The sequence below is a fragment of the Mustela lutreola genome, chromosome 18, assembly GCF_030435805.1.
Source record: "Mustela lutreola isolate mMusLut2 chromosome 18, mMusLut2.pri, whole genome shotgun sequence".
NCBI classification, from domain to species: Eukaryota; Metazoa; Chordata; class Mammalia; order Carnivora; family Mustelidae; genus Mustela; species Mustela lutreola.
Window position 1 is genome coordinate 4,242,170 of NC_081307.1, and position 22,558 is coordinate 4,264,727.

General features: G+C 42.0%; 1 protein-coding gene across 3 annotated transcripts; it reads right to left on the minus strand.

Annotated features, from left to right (window-relative positions):
- Positions 1–4,747: 4,747 nt before the first annotated feature.
- VDAC3 (voltage dependent anion channel 3) lies at positions 4,748–18,520 on the minus strand. Of its 3 annotated transcripts, none has more exons than XM_059156070.1 (9): positions 18,396–18,520; positions 15,403–15,471; positions 14,245–14,294; positions 11,210–11,362; positions 10,419–10,471; positions 8,230–8,457; positions 6,596–6,746; positions 5,708–5,765; positions 4,748–5,270 (listed from the first exon to the last, which is right to left on the minus strand). In XM_059156070.1, the coding sequence occupies exons 2-9, from the start codon at positions 15,467–15,469 to the stop codon at positions 5,179–5,181; spliced, it is 852 nt and encodes a 283-aa protein (XP_059012053.1). In that variant the 5' UTR covers positions 15,470–15,471; positions 18,396–18,520; the 3' UTR covers positions 4,748–5,178. The 3 variants fall into 3 exon arrangements, with proteins under 3 accessions (XP_059012053.1, XP_059012054.1, XP_059012052.1); XM_059156071.1 differs by lacking the exon at positions 18,396–18,520 and adding an exon at positions 18,099–18,377; XM_059156069.1 differs by lacking the exon at positions 18,396–18,520 and adding an exon at positions 17,546–17,564.
- Between the last annotated feature and the right edge of the window lie 4,038 nt (positions 18,521–22,558).

Sequence of the window (22,558 nt, forward strand, 5' to 3'; positions counted from 1 at the left end):
AATGGTGCTATTATGTGACCCCCTTTATTCTGAGAAGGCCTGTGAGGCTATCAGAATCTCCGAGGACAGGCAGATGTCATCTGAAAAAGCTACTCACACAACGCCAGGGTGTAGAAGCAGAGAAGGCTGAGGATGGAACCGAATGTCCACATTTAAGGGAAGGCAAAAGAGAAGACCATTCGATTCTAAAGGGCAACAGCGGAGAGTTCACAGAGCATGCGCCATCAGAGCCTGTTCTCTTACAGGGAGGATGGGCTTCCCATGCAGCAAACACGGCAGCCCTCCTGTGTGTGCAGGGACCCAACACTGGGGCAGCCCACAAACAGCTTCAGCTGTCTTAGAGCGCCTCCCGGCCGAGGTTCCAGAACCCGGGGGCTGGGCCGTGTTACTGGTGAGCTTCCAAGAACAGACACTTAGTAAGGAAACTTTGGGACATTAGCACTGCCCTCTGTTCCTTCAGCAGTGTTGCTCAGGGTATGAAGATGGACTAGCAATGCATCGTGTGGGCTTCTGATCTCCTGGAGAGCTGATCTTTAAAATGAGATGTGCGGGGCGCCCGGGCGGCTCAGTTGGCTAAGCGTCTGCCTTTGGTTCCTGTCATGACCCGGACTTCCTGTCGGGCTCCCTGTTCTGTGGGGAGTCTGCTTCTCCTTCTCCCCCTCCCTCCTGCCCTCTCTCAAATAAATAAAATCTTTAAAAAATAAATAAATATGATATGTAAACATCAATGTCTTAAAAATTAATAAAGACCTCACACCTATTAGTTTATCATAAGAAACACCAGTACTTTGATCTGTTTGGGTAACTCTCCTAAGGGTGGTAGGAGCCTCTGGTATTTCTTGCCTTGGCCAATGCCTTGGGGCTCACTGTCCCCTCAGACTAGGGGACACGTTTTCTGCTGAACTGCACTCACACTGACCACCCATTAGATATGGGGCCCACTGTGCTGCCACAAGGGGCTGTTCGCCTTTTTAAACAATAGTAATTAGGAAAGTATTTCCCTAATTACAGAAATAAATTTACTTTAGAGAACGAGAAAAATATAATAAAGTATAAAATCAATAAAAATTATTCATGATTCCAACTTCCTGAAATAATGAATATTAATATTTTGGAGTATTTTCTCCTATTTCCTTATATACTTTTTTAAAAAAATATTTGAGAGAGAGAGAGAGAGAACATGAGCGGGGACGGGGATGCAGGGGGGGGAGAGAGACTCTCAAGCAGACTCCCCAGTGATTGCAGAGCCTGATGGGGGCTCAAGCCCATGACCCTGAGATCATGACCTGAGCCAAAACCAAGAGTCAGATCCTTAACAAACTGACCCACTCAGGTGCCCCAACATACACTTTTTTAAAAAGTACAAAAAAGTTCATTTTTTACTCTGCTTTTTCTATTTAAATTCTATTGTGAACAATCCTCAATGGTTATTCTTCTTCAAAAACCTGATTTTTAATGACTAAACAATGTGCCACTGGATGAATATACATACCATCATTTAACCATGCCCGTTACACATGTGGAAATGTTACACATTTTCTCTATAATCAAGAACTCCACGATGAGCATCTCTAATGATTTCCTTAAGGCAAATTCCTAAGAGCAGAGTCACTGAATCAAAGAGTCCACTGACATAAAATACATATAAACTAGAACGTCAGTTCTGTGTTCCCAGGTGCAAAGCTGACAGGCTATGGTTAAGGCCAAAATAAGTTACCTTGAGAGTAAAGCTCAAAAGGCAACACCAAGGGTCCTAGCAGTGTCCTGAACAAGTCAATTCAAAATTTAAATAGAATCAAATTAATGCCCTAGGAGTTACAGGCTAATCTGGGGGGAAAGGAGATGAAGAGGGAGAATGAGGAGGAGACAGCTGGGGGCGGAGGGGACAGAGGTGCTTGTGTGCATTTCACGGAGAGAGGGAGCTACTGAGAACCCCACTGTGAAAACCACCAGGAACTGCTCTATCCTAGACCACCTCTCATGGCTTTCCTTCCTGGACTGCTGGACTCCAAGATGTCTGCATTAAGACTGTGTCATACAAGGTGACCCCTGCATAAGCTCCGGAAGCATGCCAGTCCGTCTGCGACAAGCTGCACACCACGAAGCAGGGGGCGTGGGCAGCAGTGGCCGGCCCGCCTCAGCGCACCCCCCACCCCGCCCCAGCGCTCGGGCTGCGCGGGGTTCTGCTGGCGACAGCTAACTGGACACGGGGGCCGACAGCCGGAACGAAGTTGTCGTTTTCTCCTCTCACTCCCTTTTCCTTTGCTGTGGTACTTTATCTCCTGTAGTGGTGGTTCAGTCCACAAAGATAATGAGAAAGTCAAATTACATCATGTGGTTGGTGTCACAGATCTCTTCCAACAGAAGGGGTGGTGAATGGAATTTGGCTGCTAGTAAAGATGATCTTTGCGGGGGGAAGGTGGGGAATATCTTGCCGCGCTAACATTTTTCAAAAAGCAACCATTGTGTCTACTTGTAGGACTCATCTGGAAACTGAGCAAGAATCCGAATAGGCCAATCAGGTTATTAAATGACCAGTAAATACGTGAAAACAGCTCCATCTCAATGGCAATTAGGGAAATACAAATGAAAATAAGATGCCATTTCTCATTTCTAAGACTGGTAAAATTTCTGAAGTTTGAGGCCACATTTGAGGATGTGGAAAATGGGCACTCTTGACCACCAATGGTAGAAATATAACTTGATAGAAATTTCTGAAGGACAATTTCGTACTACTTATTAAATGTATATGCCCTATGATTTAGCAATCTCAAATTTAGTTAAGAGGAAATAGAACTAAAAATTTAGTTCTTCAAGAGCTCCCAGCTGGCTTGGTTGGTACAGAGCATGTGACTCTTGTGAGTTCAAGCCCCATGCTGGGTGTAGAGATTACTTAAAAATAAAAAAGTCTGAGTTCTTCCACTGACCTAGTTATATTCCAAGTGCTCAACAGCCACATCTGCCTAGTGGCGACCATATGAGGCAAAGCAGACAGATCATTTTCACCATCAGAGAAAGATCTAGGCAGTGCTGCTATGAAAATATTTACAAAAGTGGACAAAGATATTCAATGCAGTAGTGTTTATAAACCAAACAATGTAATACAGTAAAAAGGGGAATAGTTAATATCACCTTTATAAGTCAAATAGAATAAAGAAATGTGAGGCAGAGCTATATAAACAAACAGAAAGAAGACTGTTTGGTATGTCAGATTTAAATGTACATTGTAGGGCTCCTGGCTGGCTCAGTTGGTTACAGCATGTGACTTTTGAACTCAGGGTTGTAAATTCAAGCCCCATGTTGGGTATAGCCATGACTTAAAAATAAAATCTTAAAAAAAATAAAATAAATGGGTGCCTGGTTGGCTCAGTCAGTTAAGTGGCTGCCTTCAGCTCAGGTCACGATCCCAGGGTCCTGGGATCGAGCCCCGCATCGGGCTCCCTGCTTGGCAGAAGTCTGCTTCTCCCTCTCCCACTCCCCCTACTTGTGCTCCCTGTCTCTGTCAAACAAACAAATAAAATCTTCTAAGAAAATAAAATAAAGGGGTGCCTGGGTGGCTCAGTGGGTTAAAGCCTCTGCCTTCGGCTCAGGTCATGATCCCAGAGTCCAGGGATCGAGCCCCGCATCAGGCTCTCTGCTTAGCGGGGAGCCTGCTTCCTCCTCTCTCTCTCTCTCTGCCTGCCTCTCTGCCTACTTGTGATCTCTCTCTGTCAAATAAATAAATAAAATCTTAAAAAAAAAAAAAAAAGTAAAATAAAATATACTGCAAAACAAGATGTGCATTTTCACATTTTATAAAGATATTTATGTAATCTCTAAAGACACTGAAAAATATTTGCAAGCATTGAACTGCTAGAGATAGTAGATAAAGGGACTGGAGAGAGGAAGGGGAATCCTCATTTTTGTGTCTGCGTGCATTTGTTGCAACCAGCATATATTGTTTTTATTTTTTTTTATTTTTTTTTTTTTTTAAAGATTTTATTCATTCATTTGACAGAGAGAAATCACAAGTACACTGAGAGGCAGGCAGAGAGAGAGAGAGGGAAGCAGGCTCCCTGCTGAGCAGAGAGCCCGATGTGGGACTCGATCCCAGGACCCTGAGATCATGACCCGAGCCGAAGGCAGCGGCCCAACCCACTGAGCCACCCAGGCGCCCCGCATATATTGTTTTTAGAAAGAGATTTCAAAAAAGAGTTCTGTCTTTAGAGGGGAAGATATTTACCCGTAAGCCCTGAAGGTATTACAGCCTATTCATTTCTTTTTGAAGCTGGTATCTCCATTCTTTGGTTATTGTATCTCTAGATCCAGTACTTTCCTGAGGCCCTAAAGGGAGCCACAGATGGGTCTCCTCCAGCCCTGGCCTCCTCCTACCAATCTCTTGCCCACAGCATTTCCCCTACTGTATTCTTCCCTCTGCCCATCCTTCTGCTCACTCCCCTCCCCCGCTCTTTCTCAGCCGCTTACACCATCAATAGGACCCTGCTTTACCACAGTGCCGTAGGACGCAGGCACCCCAGCAGATGTGCCTCTGCCCGGTGGAACAAACCTCCTGGTTTCAGTCCTCGGCCTGAGTGCAGAAGGGCAGCGGGCCGGATAAATGAGAGCGGAAGGGGAAGCGAGAGCACTCGCATGTCAGACGTACCCCTCTAAATACAAATCCCACCCACCACCGATGAGAGGATTTTTTCAAAACAAAACCAATCACACCAAATACAAGAAAACCACCACAAGCAAGTCACATGAGCGATTATGTTCCAAATGTGATGGGTTTATTTTATTTTACTCTGATGCAAAACCAAAGATTCCACTACAGCACAGAGACCAATATATTAAAAGGTCACGAAAAAGTGGCGTGGGACATGCAGGACGTGATGTACTGGAGGACCGGGTCATTTCCTTTGTAACATGACACTACACTGTCGCTGAGGAACACATTAAAAATAACACTGCGGAACTCAACTGAAATGTGGCACAAACATGACAACTTCCAGGCATGCCTTCAAGTACCTCCCTTTGGATGGACTTGCGATCTCTAGACTTCAGTGTGGGGAGGATTACAATTCTTTGGAAGAATAAAAAGTTCACACTTTTGAAATTTCACAGAAGAATTTTAAGGCCAAAACATAGTGGGTTCTCTTCACCTCCAGGGACAAATCGGATGCTTTATTCAAAACCACGTTAAGCTTCTAGTTCAAATCCCAACCCAACCTTGTGACCTCCTGCATTGAAGTTCTTTCCGTCGATTAAAGCTGACAGGGTCAGTTTGACGCCTGGGAAGAAGAAGACACCACAATCACTCATTATAGCAAGAATTACAAGCTTATCTTCCATTTTCTAGAAACAACAGACAGAGTCAAGGGATAGATTACAGCCGGGTATGAGAGTTACAGGCATTCAGGTCCGAATAAATCAACCCAGGTTATCTATAATCCTCTGATCTGCAATAAGCAAAGCATAATCACGGCAAATCACCTGGAGTTCAGGGTTAAGAAAAATGCATCACAAGCCAGAGTGACCAAATTATAGTAAGAAATCTATAAAGACTTGTTAAGCACAGGCACTTGGATCGGTTTTACTTTGTATAAACAATCAACTGTGACAAAATGGTCTGAATTGACCTACAGTTGATTGTAGGTTTTATAGGTTATTTTCATTATTTCTCCATTACCTCCAACCCACGCTCATTGTTATTAATTCCTTTACTCACCCGGTCGAAGGGTCTGAGTATAACCCAGTCCGATCAGGCTGGCATTATTTACTTTAGCCTAAGATTAGGAGATAAAATAGAAACAGTTAGAAAATAATCAACTTCATAATATGTAAGTCCAGTACAACCACTATTTCATGCAGCAGATTTCCAAAACTAAAGCAAATTTGGGCCAATCTAGAACTACCAAAACTGAAAATTTAATTAATAAAAAGGTAGAAGTCTCTTCAGTTAATAGGACTGGTAGGGATAGTAGGGTCCTTGAGAATGCACGCTTAAAGGCCTCAAGCAAAATTTTTAAAACACTGTGCATCCAAACACCCCTGGTGTACTGAATTTTTTGAGATGTCAGCTTACAAACTCAGACCATGGTTAGAACATGAACTCTGGTGAGAGAAGATCTGGATTCCAATCTTGACACTGCCACTTACTTGGGGCTCTGGGCAAGTTACCTGACCTTTCCAAGTCTCAGTTCCCTCATCTATAAAATGGGCATAAGGATACTACTCACCACATGGAGTAGTTGGGAGGATTAAATGAGATATTACACATTAAGCCCTTAGCACAGTACCTGAAATTTGAGAGCTCAATTAGTGTCATTATTAATAAGAATTACTAATACCAACAGGAATAGTAATCAAATCCCATGAATTTACAGATAAGAAAATTTTGAGGCCAAAGAGATGACTCCACAAGGTCAGACAACAGCCAAATAATTATAGGAAGAACTAGGACTAGAATCCACATTCCTGGACTTGAGGTATAATACTCTTTTCACTATACAATGACTGGCTCACTAAAATCAATAAAGAACATGCACACACACCAACCAAATCACAACACTCATTGACAACTTAGCGGAAACCCAATCTCACAGCACGTTCTTACAGACAGAGAAGTTCTATAGTCCAGCTTGTATTTAGCAGCGATGCCAAAACGGGTGTTGTTACTGCCGGCCGTCCAAGCAAGGTTTATTGACGTTTCTATCTTCTCGTTAACCTTCTGGTAGATAGACCCTCCAAATTCAGTGCCATCATTCCTATTTTAATAGTATAAGAAAAAGTCATACCTAGTTTGTACCACTCTTATGATATGGAAACAAATTCCAAGACTGTTTAGACAAGGATCTCATTTTCCAACTCCCCTATTTCAGCAAACTTCTAGTATAAATAACTCCCAAAGAAAACAAGGAACTAAATCCAGTTATGTAATTTATACTGGCTAATTAAAATGTAATTAACATTTGATTCATTTACTCAGCTCCCCACAATGTAAATTTCTTAGACATATGTCAGTTATGCACAAAGGTAGATACTTCAAGGAAATATGATCTATGAGTCTATGAGATGTTGAAAGAATTCAGAAGCCTGAAAGTATAGTTCAATAAAGATTTCTGCAAAACAAAAAACACAGCAGTACAAGAATAAGCCACTTCTGAACTTTACTTGAAACATCCCTGAGTCCAAAAGCACCACCCCCACAATACCTAGAGCGTACTGCTCTAGAGACATGCCTAAGTTATTGCTTTTAAGCATCCCAGAACTTAGCCCCTGAGTTTTCAAGGTTTTCCCGATTGTACTGTTTCATCAGTTTTAACGCCACTGTCTATACCACTGCTTGACTTTATTTCAGGCATCATAGTGACCTGGAATGTCTAGTGGAGAGCAATCTAACACTTCCAAAACACAGAGTTCTTCCTTTACCTTTTTTTCCCCTGGTATATTAACAGTGCCCAGTAGGCCAAGACATAAACTATAATTTAAAAGTTCAAATTCGGGGCGCCTGGGTGGCTCAGTGGGTTAAAGCCTCTGCCTTTAGCTCAGGTCATGATCCCAGGGTCCTGGGATCGAGCCCCACATCGGGCTCTCTGCTCAGCTGGGAGCCTGCTTTCTCCTCTCTCTCTGCCTGCTTGTGATGTCTGTCAAATAAATAAAATCTTAAAAGAAATAAAAAAATAAAAGTTCAAATTCATTTAACCAAGAGGATGCAACCTACAGAACTGAATCCAGGATTGCTTTGAGGATTTCTCCTTCTTATGAATGCCATAGGGCGGCTGGGTTGTGACCAAGAATACCAAAAGCCTCCGCAGAATCACTGGGGATGGTCCAGGATGGTCCATCAATTACACGGTTGCTCTTCATGATCCAGACCTACTTCCCGATACTGCCACGCTGAGTAAGGCACCAGAGGAAGCAGAAATATCTCCACAGGATCCCTTTTATCAGAAGGCGACCTATGCCCGGGCTCTCTCCCTCCTAGTGGTTCTTGTAACAGATTCTAGACCTCCTTAAAGTTTGGTGTACAGGCTGAGAGGCTAGTAACTACCAGTAGCACAGCACAATCACCAAGTGCACTAACCCTGGGCAGTGTTTTACTGATTGGGAAGAGAGTACAGTGAGGCTGGATGTCCACCAAAGCATACTAAATGCAGGAACGATCATTTCTAACCTTCTCGACATGCTAATGGCTACCCTCTTCTTGGACAACGGCACCAGTAAAGGCGGAATAAATTATAAACTCACACATGAGTGTGCAGCTGGAAGTCCGCAGCCTTGTAACCCAGGGCGAAATTATTCTGTGACAGTTTGGATTTGGCTGTGTCAAAACTCATCTGATAGCCAGCAAGCCAACCTTCAAAAGCTAACACAGCCCAGCCATAGATGGTTGGTCCAGAAAAATCAATATCAACATTACTGCCAAGACTGAAACAATCCCGTTTATACGAGGCCTTCAATTTTCCACTCTTCTTTCTGTAAGAAATAAAAACATGAGTTTCTACTACCGTCCAGAGTAAGATCCCCTCTTTCCACCAATATAAATATTATTTTGATAAATGGCATACATATAATAAAGTTTCAAATGACTTAGCACTACAAATATAATTTTGTTAGGATTAGAAATGCATATACTGGGGCCCGTAGGTGACTCAGTTGGTTAAAGCATCTGCCTTCAACTCAAGTCGTGATCCCAGGGTCCTGGGATAGAGCCCCGCATCAGGTTCATTGCTCAGTGGGGTCTGCTTTTCCCACCACTTGTGCTCTCTTTCGTGTGCACACTCTCTCTAATAAATAAAATCTTTAAAAAGAAAAGAAAGAAACACATATACTATTCTTACCTATTCTTCACTGTAAGTTCAAATGATAGCATATATCATGATTAATATCATAAAGGCATGAATAAAAGTATAAAAAGGAATAAGCTACCTCAGTATCAAATGGTCTGAATATATATTTATTCATGAGAACCCAAATTTCTTTAAATGTTTTTAAAATGCCAAATGCTATAAAACATAACACTTGGGGCGCCTGGGTGGCTCAGTGGTTAAATCCTCTGCCTTCGGCTCGGGTCATGATCTCAGGGTCCTGGGATCGAGCCCCACATGGGGTTCTCTGCTCAGCAGGGAACCTGCTTCCTCCTCTCTCTCTCCCTGCCTCTCTGCCTACTTGTGATCTCTGCCTGTCATATAAATAAATAAAATCTTTAAAAAAAAAAAAAAGTAACACTTGACAGACATACTTCACTTCTAAGTAATTAACCTATCATGAAGAGAAGTGTATTTTTCTTTTAAGGATACAGTCCTTTAGTAAACATATTCATTTTTCCTTAAGGTCAGTGTTTTCTCCCTGGACAACATTAGATGGATGGAAGAGACGCATATAATTCTGAAGAATGGTACTGAAAACATGAAATTGGTTTTTATCATCTTTGTCCTTAATCAGGCTTCTGAGAATATTTGTCTGGACGATAACTCAACTGTGTGGCAGGAATGATACACATGTTGTTACAGCTGAAGAAAAATGCCACTTTGCCCTTTTCTAGCACCAGCCCATGGGAGGCAGATAGGAAACAACATGATCCCTGTTTTTTAGACAAAGAAATTGAAGCACAGAGGTTAGGAGATTTCTAAAGGCTAAAAAAGGACGTCGGTAGCAGAACTATTGCTTATAGCTTTCCACAGCCAGGAGATTACACTGTTTTCTTAAGAAATTAACCTCTCCGTGAAATACCACATCCATGAATCTTAGAAGCACTTAAGAAATATCTAGTTTTGGGGGTGCATGGGTGGCTCAGTGGGTTAATAAGCCTCTGCCTTCGGGCTCAGGTCATGATCTCAGGGTCCTGGGATCGAGCCCCACATCAGCTCTCTCCTCAGCAGGAAGCCTGCTTCCCCCCATCTCTCTCTGTCTGCCTCTCTGCCTACTTGCGATCTCTCTCTCTCTGTCAAAGAAATAAATAAAATCTTTAAAACAAAAACAAAAAGAAGAAATATCTAGTTTTGGAACGCCTGCTGGCTCAGTTAGTAGAGCATGCAACACTTGGTCTCACAAGGGTTGTGAGTTTGAGCCCCACAATGAGTGTAGAGATTACTTGAACAGAAAATCTTAAAAAAAAAAAAAAGAAAGAAAGAAAAGAAAGAAAGAAAAAGAAATATCTAGTCTCAAAACCTTCTAGCTCCTGAACTTTTCCTATAATGTGCCTCTGGACTAGCTTTGTATTTTGTTCATCTGTTCAATTTTCAAATCAAAACTTTACCCTACTTCAAAGGAGTCCTCCTATCTCTTTACTGTACACACAAGGTCCTCTGGTATTCCTAACAGCAACCTCCTAAGTTTTCCCTGGATCTAAACGTTTCATTGCAATTCCCCAGTCTAAAGTGCTCTCTCCCTACAGTCTACAAAAACATTTCAGAAAATGGGGTTTGGATAATTACCCTGTGTTCGGTACAAATATGGTATCAAGAGTCAGTTTCAACCCTTCAGCCAACTGAAAAAGATTTAAAATAAACAATTAGTAATTTTCTGGTTTTTTGACCAAATATTAAGTTACTTACTAAATTATGTCTTTATCCTTCCCCTCCGCCTTAACTCCAGGTTTCATCAGATTCTCTCACCAAAAATCAGGTTTAAATGTATAGGTTAAATTCTATCACAGCCAATAACATTAATTACAGTAAAATAACAACAAAATTCCAATACAACCAAGTAATCTTGTTACTCTCTTGAAATTACTGTAATGAGATAACCCAACATTTAACAAGTCAACCTAAGGAATTTATTCAGTTACTCATATGGTAGCGTGCATGTAGACATACCTCAAAAAACAGTGCCCTGTACATAGCAAATACTTAACGAGTATCTGCTGATAATTTTTTCTCTGTGAAGACATGATAGAATTTAGAAACAGTTTTCTATGGAGCCAATTTTGCAACAATTACAAAAAAAAAAAAAAATCAAACTACCTCACTATGAATAGTTTGGTTTACCCAGGAGAGGCTCAGTTATAAACAGAACTGGTCAGAACAAAGATGTAATGTGCTAATTATGCACTCACAAAGATGTATTTCTAGAAATCTAAGACATATCAAAGATGGCCACATGCAGAGAAAAAATATGGCTATTATCTAGGTTATAAGATCTCACTCACACTGTATTTGGGGTTTACAGATCATTTTATCTGCAAGATAAATTTAACCTACAAATAACTCCTAATGCTTTCTCTTACCTTATTCTCCAAAGAGATTTCTGTTCCAAGAGTATTGTCTGTATTCCATTTCTGAGTGAAGGTAAGTCCATAGTTACAGACCTTATATTTGGTCTCTAGGTTGCCTGACGCTTTCCCTGTATCAGTGTAGGCATGACCAGAAGTAGAAAATTCCTGTTAAGCAAGAAGAATAATTACTTTAAAATCAACTCATCCAACAGAAAAAATTTCAGAAAGTAGTGTTGAATGCATCAGAAACCAATACAGTTTGTTACCACAAAGTATTTCCTGCTTTCTTATTTCTAAAGTTTAATCAGTTTCAGATCTTTCCACTGTTACAGCTCTCTTACTGATACTTCTTGTTCCACATACTCTTACTAAAATGGGAATCTTAACTTCTTTCCTTTAGAACACAAATATCTTTACTGAATTGCCTTTACTAAAAAGAAGAAATATGGAATCTTAAACATTCTACTTTCGTGACTTGAAACAAGATTACTCATTCTCTATCACATCTTTCAAACTATTTGTTAATTTCAAAGTCCTTAAAAATCCCCAAACACCAGAAAGGATTACCCACCCTCTTTTTTTTTTTTTTTTTAAAGATTTTATTTATTTATTTGAGGGGTTGGGGAGTGAGTGAGCATGCAAGAGCAGAGGGAGGGAGAAGGGAGCCACATGGGGCTCAGTTCCAAGGCGCTGGGATCATGACCTGAGCCAAAGGCAGACCCTTAACCGACTGATCCACCCAGGTGTTCCAGCCCTACCCTCCTTTAAGAGAACTTCAGTGCATTAGATTTTTTATTTTTATCGTGGTAAAATATATCTCACATAAAATTCACCATTTTTAAGTATGCAGTTCAGTGGCATGAAGTACAGTTACACTGTCACAAAAACTTTATTGCTTTGGGCCACAAAACTATCGGGAGAACTTCTGGTATAAACAATCTCAATACTTGAAAGTATGGACCCATCCTTCACAACAGAGCGGAATGGCATGACTTGTCTTTCTCCCTTCTCCGCCATCGACCTTTTAAGGCGCTTTCTGTCAAATAGTTGCTACGAACCCCTCAAAGTGCGTCCTCCTCCCCAGTTAGGTGTCGTCTTAGTCATGGGACAATGAGCAAGAGGAAACAGATGCCCCCTAAAAGGAAGCAGACAGTCACCACCTGTCACTGACAATCTATGAACTGTCAAGAAATAAACCTTCTGATGGGCCCTGTTTTCAGAGAACATTTCTGAAACGCTGCCAGCAGCCATGAAATGCTGCCAGCCCTGAGCAGGTCTGTGTCACTGCCCGCAATATGAATCCTTTACCAAATAGCCTGTTCCCTAGCTCTAGCTCTAAGGCTGATGGAACGACTGGGAAACTATGATCTGTTTATCAACAGCACGCAGGAAATTTTCCAAGAGAGTATCATGCTGCACACTTTAGGGCAAGACCTCAGCACAAAATGACAAAACGTGAGTCATGTTTAATAGTCCACACAATGCGAGCACTGCTTTCTTTAGTAAATCCAACTTTCCAGTGTTTTATTTTTCATATATGTCCCTCATAAACTTGAAAGTATAGCATAGATAAACCTCAATTTCTGTGTTAGGAAAACTTCACACACACAACTAAGGTAGAAGTGTAGTTAGTCTACATCTTTTCCTTGTTACCATTATTTCTTAGTTTGAAGTTCTCTCAAAAGTCTAAAATACCTGAAGAACAAATCTTAAAGAAAAGGCCAGAATTTTTCTAAGTTAAAAAGTTTAATTGCCTCACCATTGCTTTAGTTTTTCTCTAACTTCTTCATTAGATCAAACAGTGCAAAATACATTTATAACATGCACATAGTATCTACAGCTCTACAGTAAAGGCTAGCATGCGACGAAACCACCAAAAAAATGTTATGTGAAGTAGATGGTATATAATACAAATATTAAGTGCAATCTAAGAATGGACTGCAATGGATGAATGGAGCAATGGATGAAATTTATCCTAAATCAATACCAGAGACCAAAAGCAGCCATAAAAGCAAGCACACAAATATGCTCTGTTTTTCTTACCATCTAAATGAACAGTCCCACACCACAGCAGCATGGAAAGGAGATAAAATTTTAGTCGATGATTTTTGCAACACAAACCTAACTTGACCAAATTCTGAAACCCTATTCAGTTAGTATAATATTTCTCTTTTAACAGAACCATGTAACAATATGCCATCCAGCAGTAGCTGCATATGTATTTATTTACCACTACAAAAACCCAGGAAGAAAATGATAGTGACAAACCAGGAGTATGAGACAAAGTATCGTAAGAATTCCACATTCCTTTAGCTCCTCTTAATTAAATTATTGTTATCTGGAAATAAAATTAGCACTGGTTTAAACAGGTAAATACTAAAAAGATATGCTATATGCTATCGGTGAGCAGAAACCAGAGAATACAGTGAATGTAAAGTTAATCTATTTGCCAGATTTACTGAATAAAAGTTCTGGTTATTCTGGTTAATGGTACTTTGAAAATATGCCTGTATCCTTTACTATATTCTTAACTTCCAGTAAAAAAGACCTTACAAACATCCAATGAAAACTGTAGATTAAGCCTTTGTATGAATTTAGTTCTACATTTGTTTTGACCAATCATGCAGGGACAGACTATAATTTGTTTCTGTAAGAGGGCAATAAAACCTACTTGAACCCATCATAATGGAAGTAAGGTTTTTAGTACCCACATATGTATTCATGAAAGTATAAAGATACGATATGGGTCAAAAAAATACATATATTTTATATCTCCTGAGAATAAAACTCAGCATATTCTTATTATGAGGGGAAGAATTCTTATTATTATTCTAATTATGAGAACATTTCTTCTCCCCCAAAATTCAACCTGATTGTCTAAGGCGAAGGCAAAGATGCTCACTGAAATCTGAGAGTATGACGAAACCGTAGGGAGGACAGCATAGTGCCAAATGTACACTGACTCACAGATCTAGACTAAACAATTTTTTAACAGGTTCCTTTAAGTTAATTATGCTACATCTATTAAAATTATATTGGATACTCACCACTCCACTACAGGACTTGGTTTTCAGATCTATTTTGACCATGCCAAATCCTAGGCGAAAAGAAAAATACAGTAATATACAAAATGTGATATTCACTCCAGTTTTTTTTTTTTTTTAACAATTTTTATTTTATTTGACAGAGAGAGAGATCACAAGTAGGGAGAGAGGCAGGCAGAGAGAGGGGTAAGCAGCCTCCCTGCTGAACAGAGAGTCCTTGCTCCCAGGACCCTGAGACTATGACCCTGAAGGCAGAGGCTTAACCCATTGAGCCACCCAGACGCCCCTTCACTCCAGTTTTTACAACTTAGAGATTATGAAAACAGTCCATATACCCTCTATATGGAAAATACACAGTATCCTCATCAGGTGAGAGTTCCATTAAAAACTGAATTATGAAATAAGTATAATTTTTAAGCTCTCAAAGAAAAAAATTATCAGAAAATATTATGCTTATGTAAGTATAGACTTAATTATACCATATACTAGTTAATAAGAAAAATCAAATGTATATGGCACAAAAATTAAAAAACTATATTTTAAAAATCAAAAACAGGGACACCTGGGTGGCTCAAGTCATTAAGCATCTGCCTTGGCTCAGGTCATGATCCCAGGGTCTGGGATCAAGCCACACATTGGGCTCCCTGTTCCGTGGGAATCGTGCTTCTCCTTCTCCCACTCCCCCTGCTTGTGTTTCCTCTCTTGCTGTGTCTCTCTCATCAAATAAATAAATAAAATTTTAAAAATATATATATCCATTTGGGATCAAGAATATGCTACATCAAAGAAGTCAAAAGTTCTATCTTCATGCTCATAAAAATACCCATTATTTGGAGGAGAAAAATGTACCCCCCACTTTAACTGTCTCCAGAACTGGCCAGAAGGGACAAAAGTATTACAAATTTCTATTACTTCATCTTAGAAATAACATTAAACATGCAAATGTATATGCATGCATATTTGTATTATTTGCTTTTAACGCTTGTAAGGCACTCTACCTCTAATTGAGTAACTAATCTGTTGATAGTTATCCCCTTAAATCTTGTGAAGTAGATTAATATTAACTTAACCTCATTTTACTAGCACTGCATCTTGCATATAGTAATAAGCATTCAACACTAACCCTTACCCCAAATTGGAAATGTACAAAAGCACACCTACCATATCCTTTATTGAAGACATCCTTCGCGGCCTTTCCTAGGTCACAGTAAGTCGGCGTGTTACACATATCTTATGAAGAAAAATAAGGACAAAGGAACAAAAAGAGCCATTTAATATTTACTCACCCAAAGTCTTAGTATTTAGCCCTGTGAGAAGAGGTGTACGGTTTTCTCTGCCTGTGCATCATTAATGCTCACACCCTAATGCAAGCAAAGTTAGGAGAAGGCATTCTGCTTCTTTACGAAGAACTTTCCAGGGGCGCCAGGGTGTCTCAGTTGGTTAAACAACTGCCTTGGTTCAGGGCATGGTCCCAGGGTCTGGGATTGAGCCCCACATCGACTCCCTGCTCAGTGAAGAGCCAGCTTCTCCCTCTCCCTCTGCCTGCCGCTCGGCCTACTTGTGCGCTCTCTCTCTCTGTGTCAGATACAAAGAACTTCCCAGAATATGGCATAATAAGAGGATTTTTTTCATGAGATTCACAGAGATCATCTTTCTGACTGCATTTCAAAGAAACATTTCTCAGAGGCTGAAGAAGAAGCTTTGTTAAAAATTTTTTTTCTTTCTTTTTTTTTTTTTAATTTACTTGACAGACAGAGATTCACAAGTAGGCAGAGAGGCAGGCAGAGAGAGAGGAAGGAAAGCAGGCTCCTTGCTGAACAGAGAGCCCGATGCGGGGCTCGATCCCAGAACCCTGGGATCATGACCTGAGCCGAAAGCAGAGGCTTAACCCACTGAGCCACCCAGGCGCCCCAGGAGAAGCTTTGTTAAATTGGACTTTCTACTTTAAAAATCTATATATACATATATATGCAAACTTTACATTAGAAAAACATTTCTTGTGCTGTTATAAAGCCAAGAGCAACTAAAGTGACAAAGTAAAACTGTTTTGAAGAACTGTAAGAATAGATGCATTAAAAATCTTCAGGGTTAACATTTTTGCCACTGTGAAACTCAGCTCTTTTAAAATATTTACCATACTAATTGGAATGCATTCATTCAGAATATGTTCTCTCTCAAAGCTCTTTTAAAAATAAAATTACATAATCTTACCCATTAACCGCAAACAGGATAAATTCTACCTGCAGCAATTCTGCTTACCAAAAACTGGTGTATACTCTAAAGTCAAAGCCTTCAAAAATCAAAGGTGCCTTCAGTTTTCACCTTACCTACTTCTACTGCAGATATGGCTCTCATGTTGAAGTTCTCAGAAGCTCTGTCTACATGGATAAACATACCACCCCTCTGCCCTCTTGTCCTGCAAACAGCCTCAAGAGCCACATCTAGCCAACTGTAGAACCATCTCAAGCAGTACCATTAGTCCAATACCAGAAAAATACAAGAAAAATCCAGAGCACCAGCTATCCCATGAAATTACTGTCTGAATTATCTACACAATCAAACTAATAATTACTTATATTCAGCCTGGCTCTTAAGCTGCCCCTCTACTAAGTTTCTGCCTATACCATCATATCTGAACACAACATATGCTTATGATGCACTTTTTTTTTTTTTTTTAAATTTATTTGTCAGAGAGAGAGGAGCGAGAGCGAGCACAGGCAGACAGAGTTGCAGGCAGAAGCAGAGGGAAAAGCAGGCTCCCTGCCAAGCAAGAAACCCGATGTGGGACTCGATCCCAGGACGCTGGGATCATGACCTGAGCTGAAGGCAGCTGCTTAACCAACTGAGCCACCCAGGCGTCCCTATGATGCACTTTTTAATTGTGATTTAAAATTTGTTCCTAATCTAAACCTGTCAAATATGACAGACATACGTTAAGAGGGTGAAGTATAATACAAAATATATATATAAAAGAGTATAGTAAAGGTCAAAGAGAAAGTAACGACTCACACGGTAATAAAACTTTGTCCTAAGTCAGGGTTTCAGAGTTCACTTCCAGGGCAATTCTTTTACAATTCAATTTCCTGCATTCAAATTATCAATTCTAGACTATTTACACATTGCCAATGCAATCTGATACTACTCTTTTATAATTTCAGCCGATGCTGGTATCTGATGTAATTTGCCAGAAGTCTAAACATGAGGAGGTTGGTATAGAAAGGCAGGCCCTATATAGTCAAATAAAAATGTTAAGTCTTTACAGTCTGGATTTTCATCTACTGACAAGAGAAAAGATACACTTAACTGTTTAGAAACATCCATCTGACGACAGTCTTTTAGCATTTTGCTCTAGTTTTTCAAAGACACTTTGCAAAAGTGTAGCCGGTTTAGTTTACTAAGTGATCTCAATTCTGCCTAGTTCAAGCTTACTTTTTCAGGCCCGTGATTCTGATGGGAAATGCACTGCTGGTATGATCAAGCAAAAAACAGAGAAGACAGAGACTTCATGTCACTGGGGAGTCAAGCTATCATCGCACATTTCTATCAGCTCTACAAAATGCACCCGTTGCTCGTTGGCATGCACAACGCACGAGGTTGCTGTAGATGCAGACAGCCGGGGAAGGGTTAATTAGGTAACACTGCTTTACACAATTACTAACTTGACAGTCAAGAGCCCCTTTTGTTCCCCGTTTCGCCGCCTTCAGCTGCACACACAGCATCCTCCCCTTGGCGATAAGGAGTGCTACAGGGCTCCCCTGATACTGGACAACAATTCCAGAGAGGAAGCTGGGGGCGGGGGTGGGGGGTGGGGTGGGGTGGGTTTAGGGTTCGAGGACCCAACTTCCCTAGAAACCAACCTCCTTTCTGGCCTGACGCCTACAAAGTCCAGCGGGCCCACCAGCAAGGGAGATGGCGCTCCACGCGCCGCTCCCCACGACAGCGTCGCGGCTCCATCCCCTGAGGCGGTCAGGGGAGCAAGGTCCCCTCTGCCGTCCGCAGCCCGCCGGGGCCCACGCCCCGTGAGGCTCCTCTCTCCCTTCCGAGCCCCCCGGTAGGCTCGCCTCCCGCTCGTCCCCTGCTCGGTGGCGGGCCGCTACCCACCCCGGCCCCACCGTGCTGCGAGCCGCCCGGCCCACGGTCTCGAGTCCCCTCACCTCCAACTAGAGGGCCTGGCTCCGCTCTGCCAGGGCAACGCTGAAGGTCTTCTTCAAACCAACGCCGTCCGCGCCTGCGCGGCCTCACGCTCCCCCGCGGCGCCTGCGCGCCTCTACCCGCCCCTCCCGCGCACGGCGTTTGCGCCGCAGTGTCGCGCCGGGGTCGCGCGCCGCGGGTCTGAGCGCCGAGAGGAACTTAGGACCCAACTGTCCGGCTCCGTGTGCGCGCGTGCGCGTGCGCGGGAGAGCCCGGCGAGCAGGTGGCAGGAGCGGGAGTCGACGCCGGCGGAGAGGCCCGGGGGACCCACCTCTGTCCCTGAAGGGGCCCGCTCTCGCGAGAACGCCCGGAGGTTACTAGTTACTGTTGCCATGGGAGGGTCTGCGGGGTCGAGGAGGACCTGGGACGCCCCCGGCGGATGCTGTGACCGGGCCTGTTTGTCAGATGCCGAGAAGATCTTCACGGGAATTTCGTCTCCGGAGGACTAAAATTCAAGAATGCGACCCTTAGTCCATCTCAGCTTGAGGATGCGTCAACGGGGCGTCTTACCCCCGAGGGGTAAGTGACGTGACTTATCCAAGATCACACAGGTAGCGACAGGTTGTAATTCAAAGGGAGAGAGACGGAGGAGAAAGCTCTTCTTTAGAGAAGAATACCAACTAATAAATAGAGAAGAAATTATAGAAAGAGAAAATCATCACTCCGGACCACCAATTTCAGGAAAAAGTTATCCACAGATGCTAGACATTTGAAGACAGTCACGCAGTTCCAAAGCGTCAGCCTACAGACTCCTTACTGAAGAGAAAAAGAGACCTTCACTGGGAGAAGTCACCCTTCACCAAGCAAGCAAACTGACCAGGACCAGGGATGGTACAGGCCGTGTCACCTGCTCCCCGTGTGATGCTCAGAGGTCACAAAGGTATTATTCTCGCTAAAGTTGTGACTCTATTCATGGAACAATCGGACAAATTCACATGGAGGGACATTCTGCAAAACAACCGCTGAGTCTCTTCTAAAATGTAAAATTTCAGGAAAGATTAAGAAAAAGGCTAATGAACTATTCTAGATTAAAAAGAAAGGTATGGCACTGCAAGCAATGTGATCCTCACTTGAAACCTGGATTAAAAAAAAAAAAAGCTATTGGGAACCATTATTGGCATAATTGGGAAAATTCGACTTTATTATGTTAGTAGTACAACAATGTATAATTTTCTGATGTTCATAATTGCATCTGGTTATGCAGAAATGGCCTTGATTTTAGGAGATGTATGCTAAAGTATTTAGGAGTGAAATAGCATGTATCTGCATGTACCTCAAATGGTTAAGAAAACAAAAACAAGAACAAGATTAAGCGGCTGCCTTCGGCTCGGGTCGTGATCCCAGCATCCTGGCATCGAGTCCCACATCGGGCTCCTTGCTCCGCAGGAAGCCTGCTTCTCCCTCTGCCTCTGCTGCCACTCTGCCTGCCTGTGCGCGCTCTCGCTCTCTCTCTCTCTGGCAAATAAATAAAATCTTAAAAAAAAAAAAAAAAGAAAAAGAAATGTACACTTTCCTGTAAGTTTTAAATTTTTCAAAATAAAAAGTTGGGGAGAGAATAAAAGCCCCCCCAAAAAGTTATTGATGTTGTCTACAAGTTGCCACTTGAATCAGTAGGCAGATATCATTATTTGTCTGATGTGTGTAAGGAAGGCATTTCAGGCTAATAGATAAGTAAGATAAGTGCTCCCAAAGGGCTCATAATGTAGGACTTGGACCAATACCTGCTGAATGAGGCAGAATATGATAAATATCATAAGCAAAGCAGTATTACTTAGCAGGCTAAATAAAATAAGCTTTGGAGTCAAAAGAGGCTGAGTTTGTATCCTAGATGGGCCAGCTCTTCGGTCTTAGGCAAGCAACTTAACCTCTCTGTGACTCAGTCTCTACCTTTGCATAATAGAAAAAAATAGTATCTACTACAAAGGATTGAGTGGATAAGAAATAAAATAATGTATCCATAGCATATAGATACCTGGCATGTGGGAGATGTTCATTAGTTAATAACAGATGAAAAAGAATATGCTGTAAGAGTTTAAAAGCTGTACAAAGATTGGCTCTAATATACGTACCTGTGCATATATGTGTATATGTGTGTGTGTGCCTTGGTCAGTTATGGCGGCCATTAAAGGCTATTAAAAAGAGCACCTGTGGGGCGCCTGGGTAGCTCAGTGGGTTGAAGCCTCTGCCTTCGGCTCGGGTGGTGATCCCAGGGTCCTGGGATCGAGCCCCACGTTGGGCTCTCTGCTCCACAGGGAACCTGCTTTCTCCCCTCTCTCTGCCTGCCTCTCTGCCTACTTGTGATTTCTCTCTCTGTGTCAAATAAATAAAATATTTAAAAAAAAAAAAAAAAAGCATTTGAATGGGAATTTGGCAACACTCCTTCATTCAGCTTCTGTTATCCAAAGATCTTTCTTCTGAAAGGACTTGACCCCACCAGCCCTAGGCGTACAGAGAGACTTCCTCAGGAAGGCGATGAAAGAAGGAGTTAAGAAAAACGGCTGCCACCCAGGAAATCCTTCCTTTGCTTCATGTCTCTCCGGCCCTGTCAACTTAGCTGGATCCAGGTTCATGCTCAATGCCCATACCAAGACCCTGGCCTCAACCATCTTGAAACTACAGCCAGTTCTCTTCCCCCCACTGCACTTGGGATCTAAAGCCTTGGGAACTCCAAATCCTAGTAACATGGCGTTCTTCTATAAAGTCTTTAGAAATGGGATTTTAGAGCAGGAAAGGGATTTTAGACTCCTTCATGGGTGAGACATTTGCTAAGTACTCGTTATGTGCAGGGCACCATGCTGAGAGCTTATGTAGGAGGTAGGAGGAAACAGCCCTACATGTCAGTGCTGTCTGGGTTCAGAGGCCCACATCAACTCGAGGGCAAGCAGTTTCCCAGTACAGGTCACCTGCTCTAGTCAAGACAGCCTGCTGATCTGCCTCCATTACCTTTTTGAGAGAAAAATCTCAGAAGGTTAGTATAATTTTACCCTCAGAAATGAAAAACAACTGAAGAGCAGAGGCCCCACCATGAAGATTTGGTAATTCAATGACGCTAAATGTAAAAAAGATTCTGAGGCCAGTGGTATTATTTAATTCTTTTCATTAAAGCAAAAGGGCTCACTTGTTTGTTTTCAGGGACTCTAAAAGGCTGATGAGGAGTGAGGGTCCCCCAGTCACTGAGCAACTAAAGGCATCTTTGCCTTCAGAAGAGGTACAAACCATGTCCCTTGGCCTTCTACAGGGAGACTGCAGGGCACAGAGGGACCCAGTGGTGAATGCCCCTCAGTATGCTGGGGGTGGAGACTAAAGGCTGCTCCGAGGAAAGGCTATCTCAGAATGGCTTAGGTGGACGACAAGGCAATGGCTTCTAGCACAGAGGGACAGAGTGATCAAAGATGTCAGTATACCATACCCCAAAATTCTGTTTGCAAAGACTTCTCTTAAACAGCTTGAGTGATTTAGAATAGTAAAAATTTTAAAACAAACTAAATGGTCAACATTTAGAGGATTCATTGAATAAACTATGATATACCCATGTTCCAGATTATGGTACAGCCAAATGTTCCGATTAGCATTTGATGATCTAAGGGAAAGGTTCAGTGAAAAACAAAGAAGAGGAAGCAAAAGTAAATACAGTGTAACCCCAAACTGTGTGTGTGCGTATGTGTGTGTGTTGTAATTTTACTTTAAGAAGAAGCAGTGGAGGGACACCTGGGTGGCTCAGTCAGGTAAGCCTCTGCTTTCAGTTCAGATCATGATCCCGGGATGGAGCCCCATGTCAGACTCCTTGCTCAGCAGGGGAGTCTGCTTCTCCCTCTCTTTCTGCCTCTCCCCCTGCTTGTGCACTCCCTCTCTCTCTAAAGTAAATACTTTTTAAAATTTTTTTTTTTTTTAAGATTTAATCTATTTGTCAGAGGGAGAAAGAACACAAGAACCAAAGGGAGCGGAAGGCTCCCCGCTGAGCAAGGAACCCAGTGAAGGACTCAAACCCAGGACCCAGTAAATAAAATCTTTAAAAGAAGAAGCAACGGAATGCTAACCGTAAACATCAGTGCTGGAGAGGCAGGCGGCGTGACTGACTAGAGGAGACACACATGGGGACGTGTAGGCATTAGTGATGATTAGTGAT

What these genes read in the sequence shown, in the direction of transcription:
- VDAC3 (XM_059156069.1), bottom strand. An exon ending in ATATTTGTACCGAACACAGG is followed by an intron (nt 8,458 to 10,418) that starts GTAATTATCCAA and finishes TATTTCTTACAG; the next exon opens with AAAGAAGAGTGGAAAATTGA. An exon ending in TTCCAGCTGCACACTCATGT is followed by an intron (nt 6,747 to 8,229) that starts GTGAGTTTATAA and finishes CTATTAAAATAG; the next exon opens with GAATGATGGCACTGAATTTG.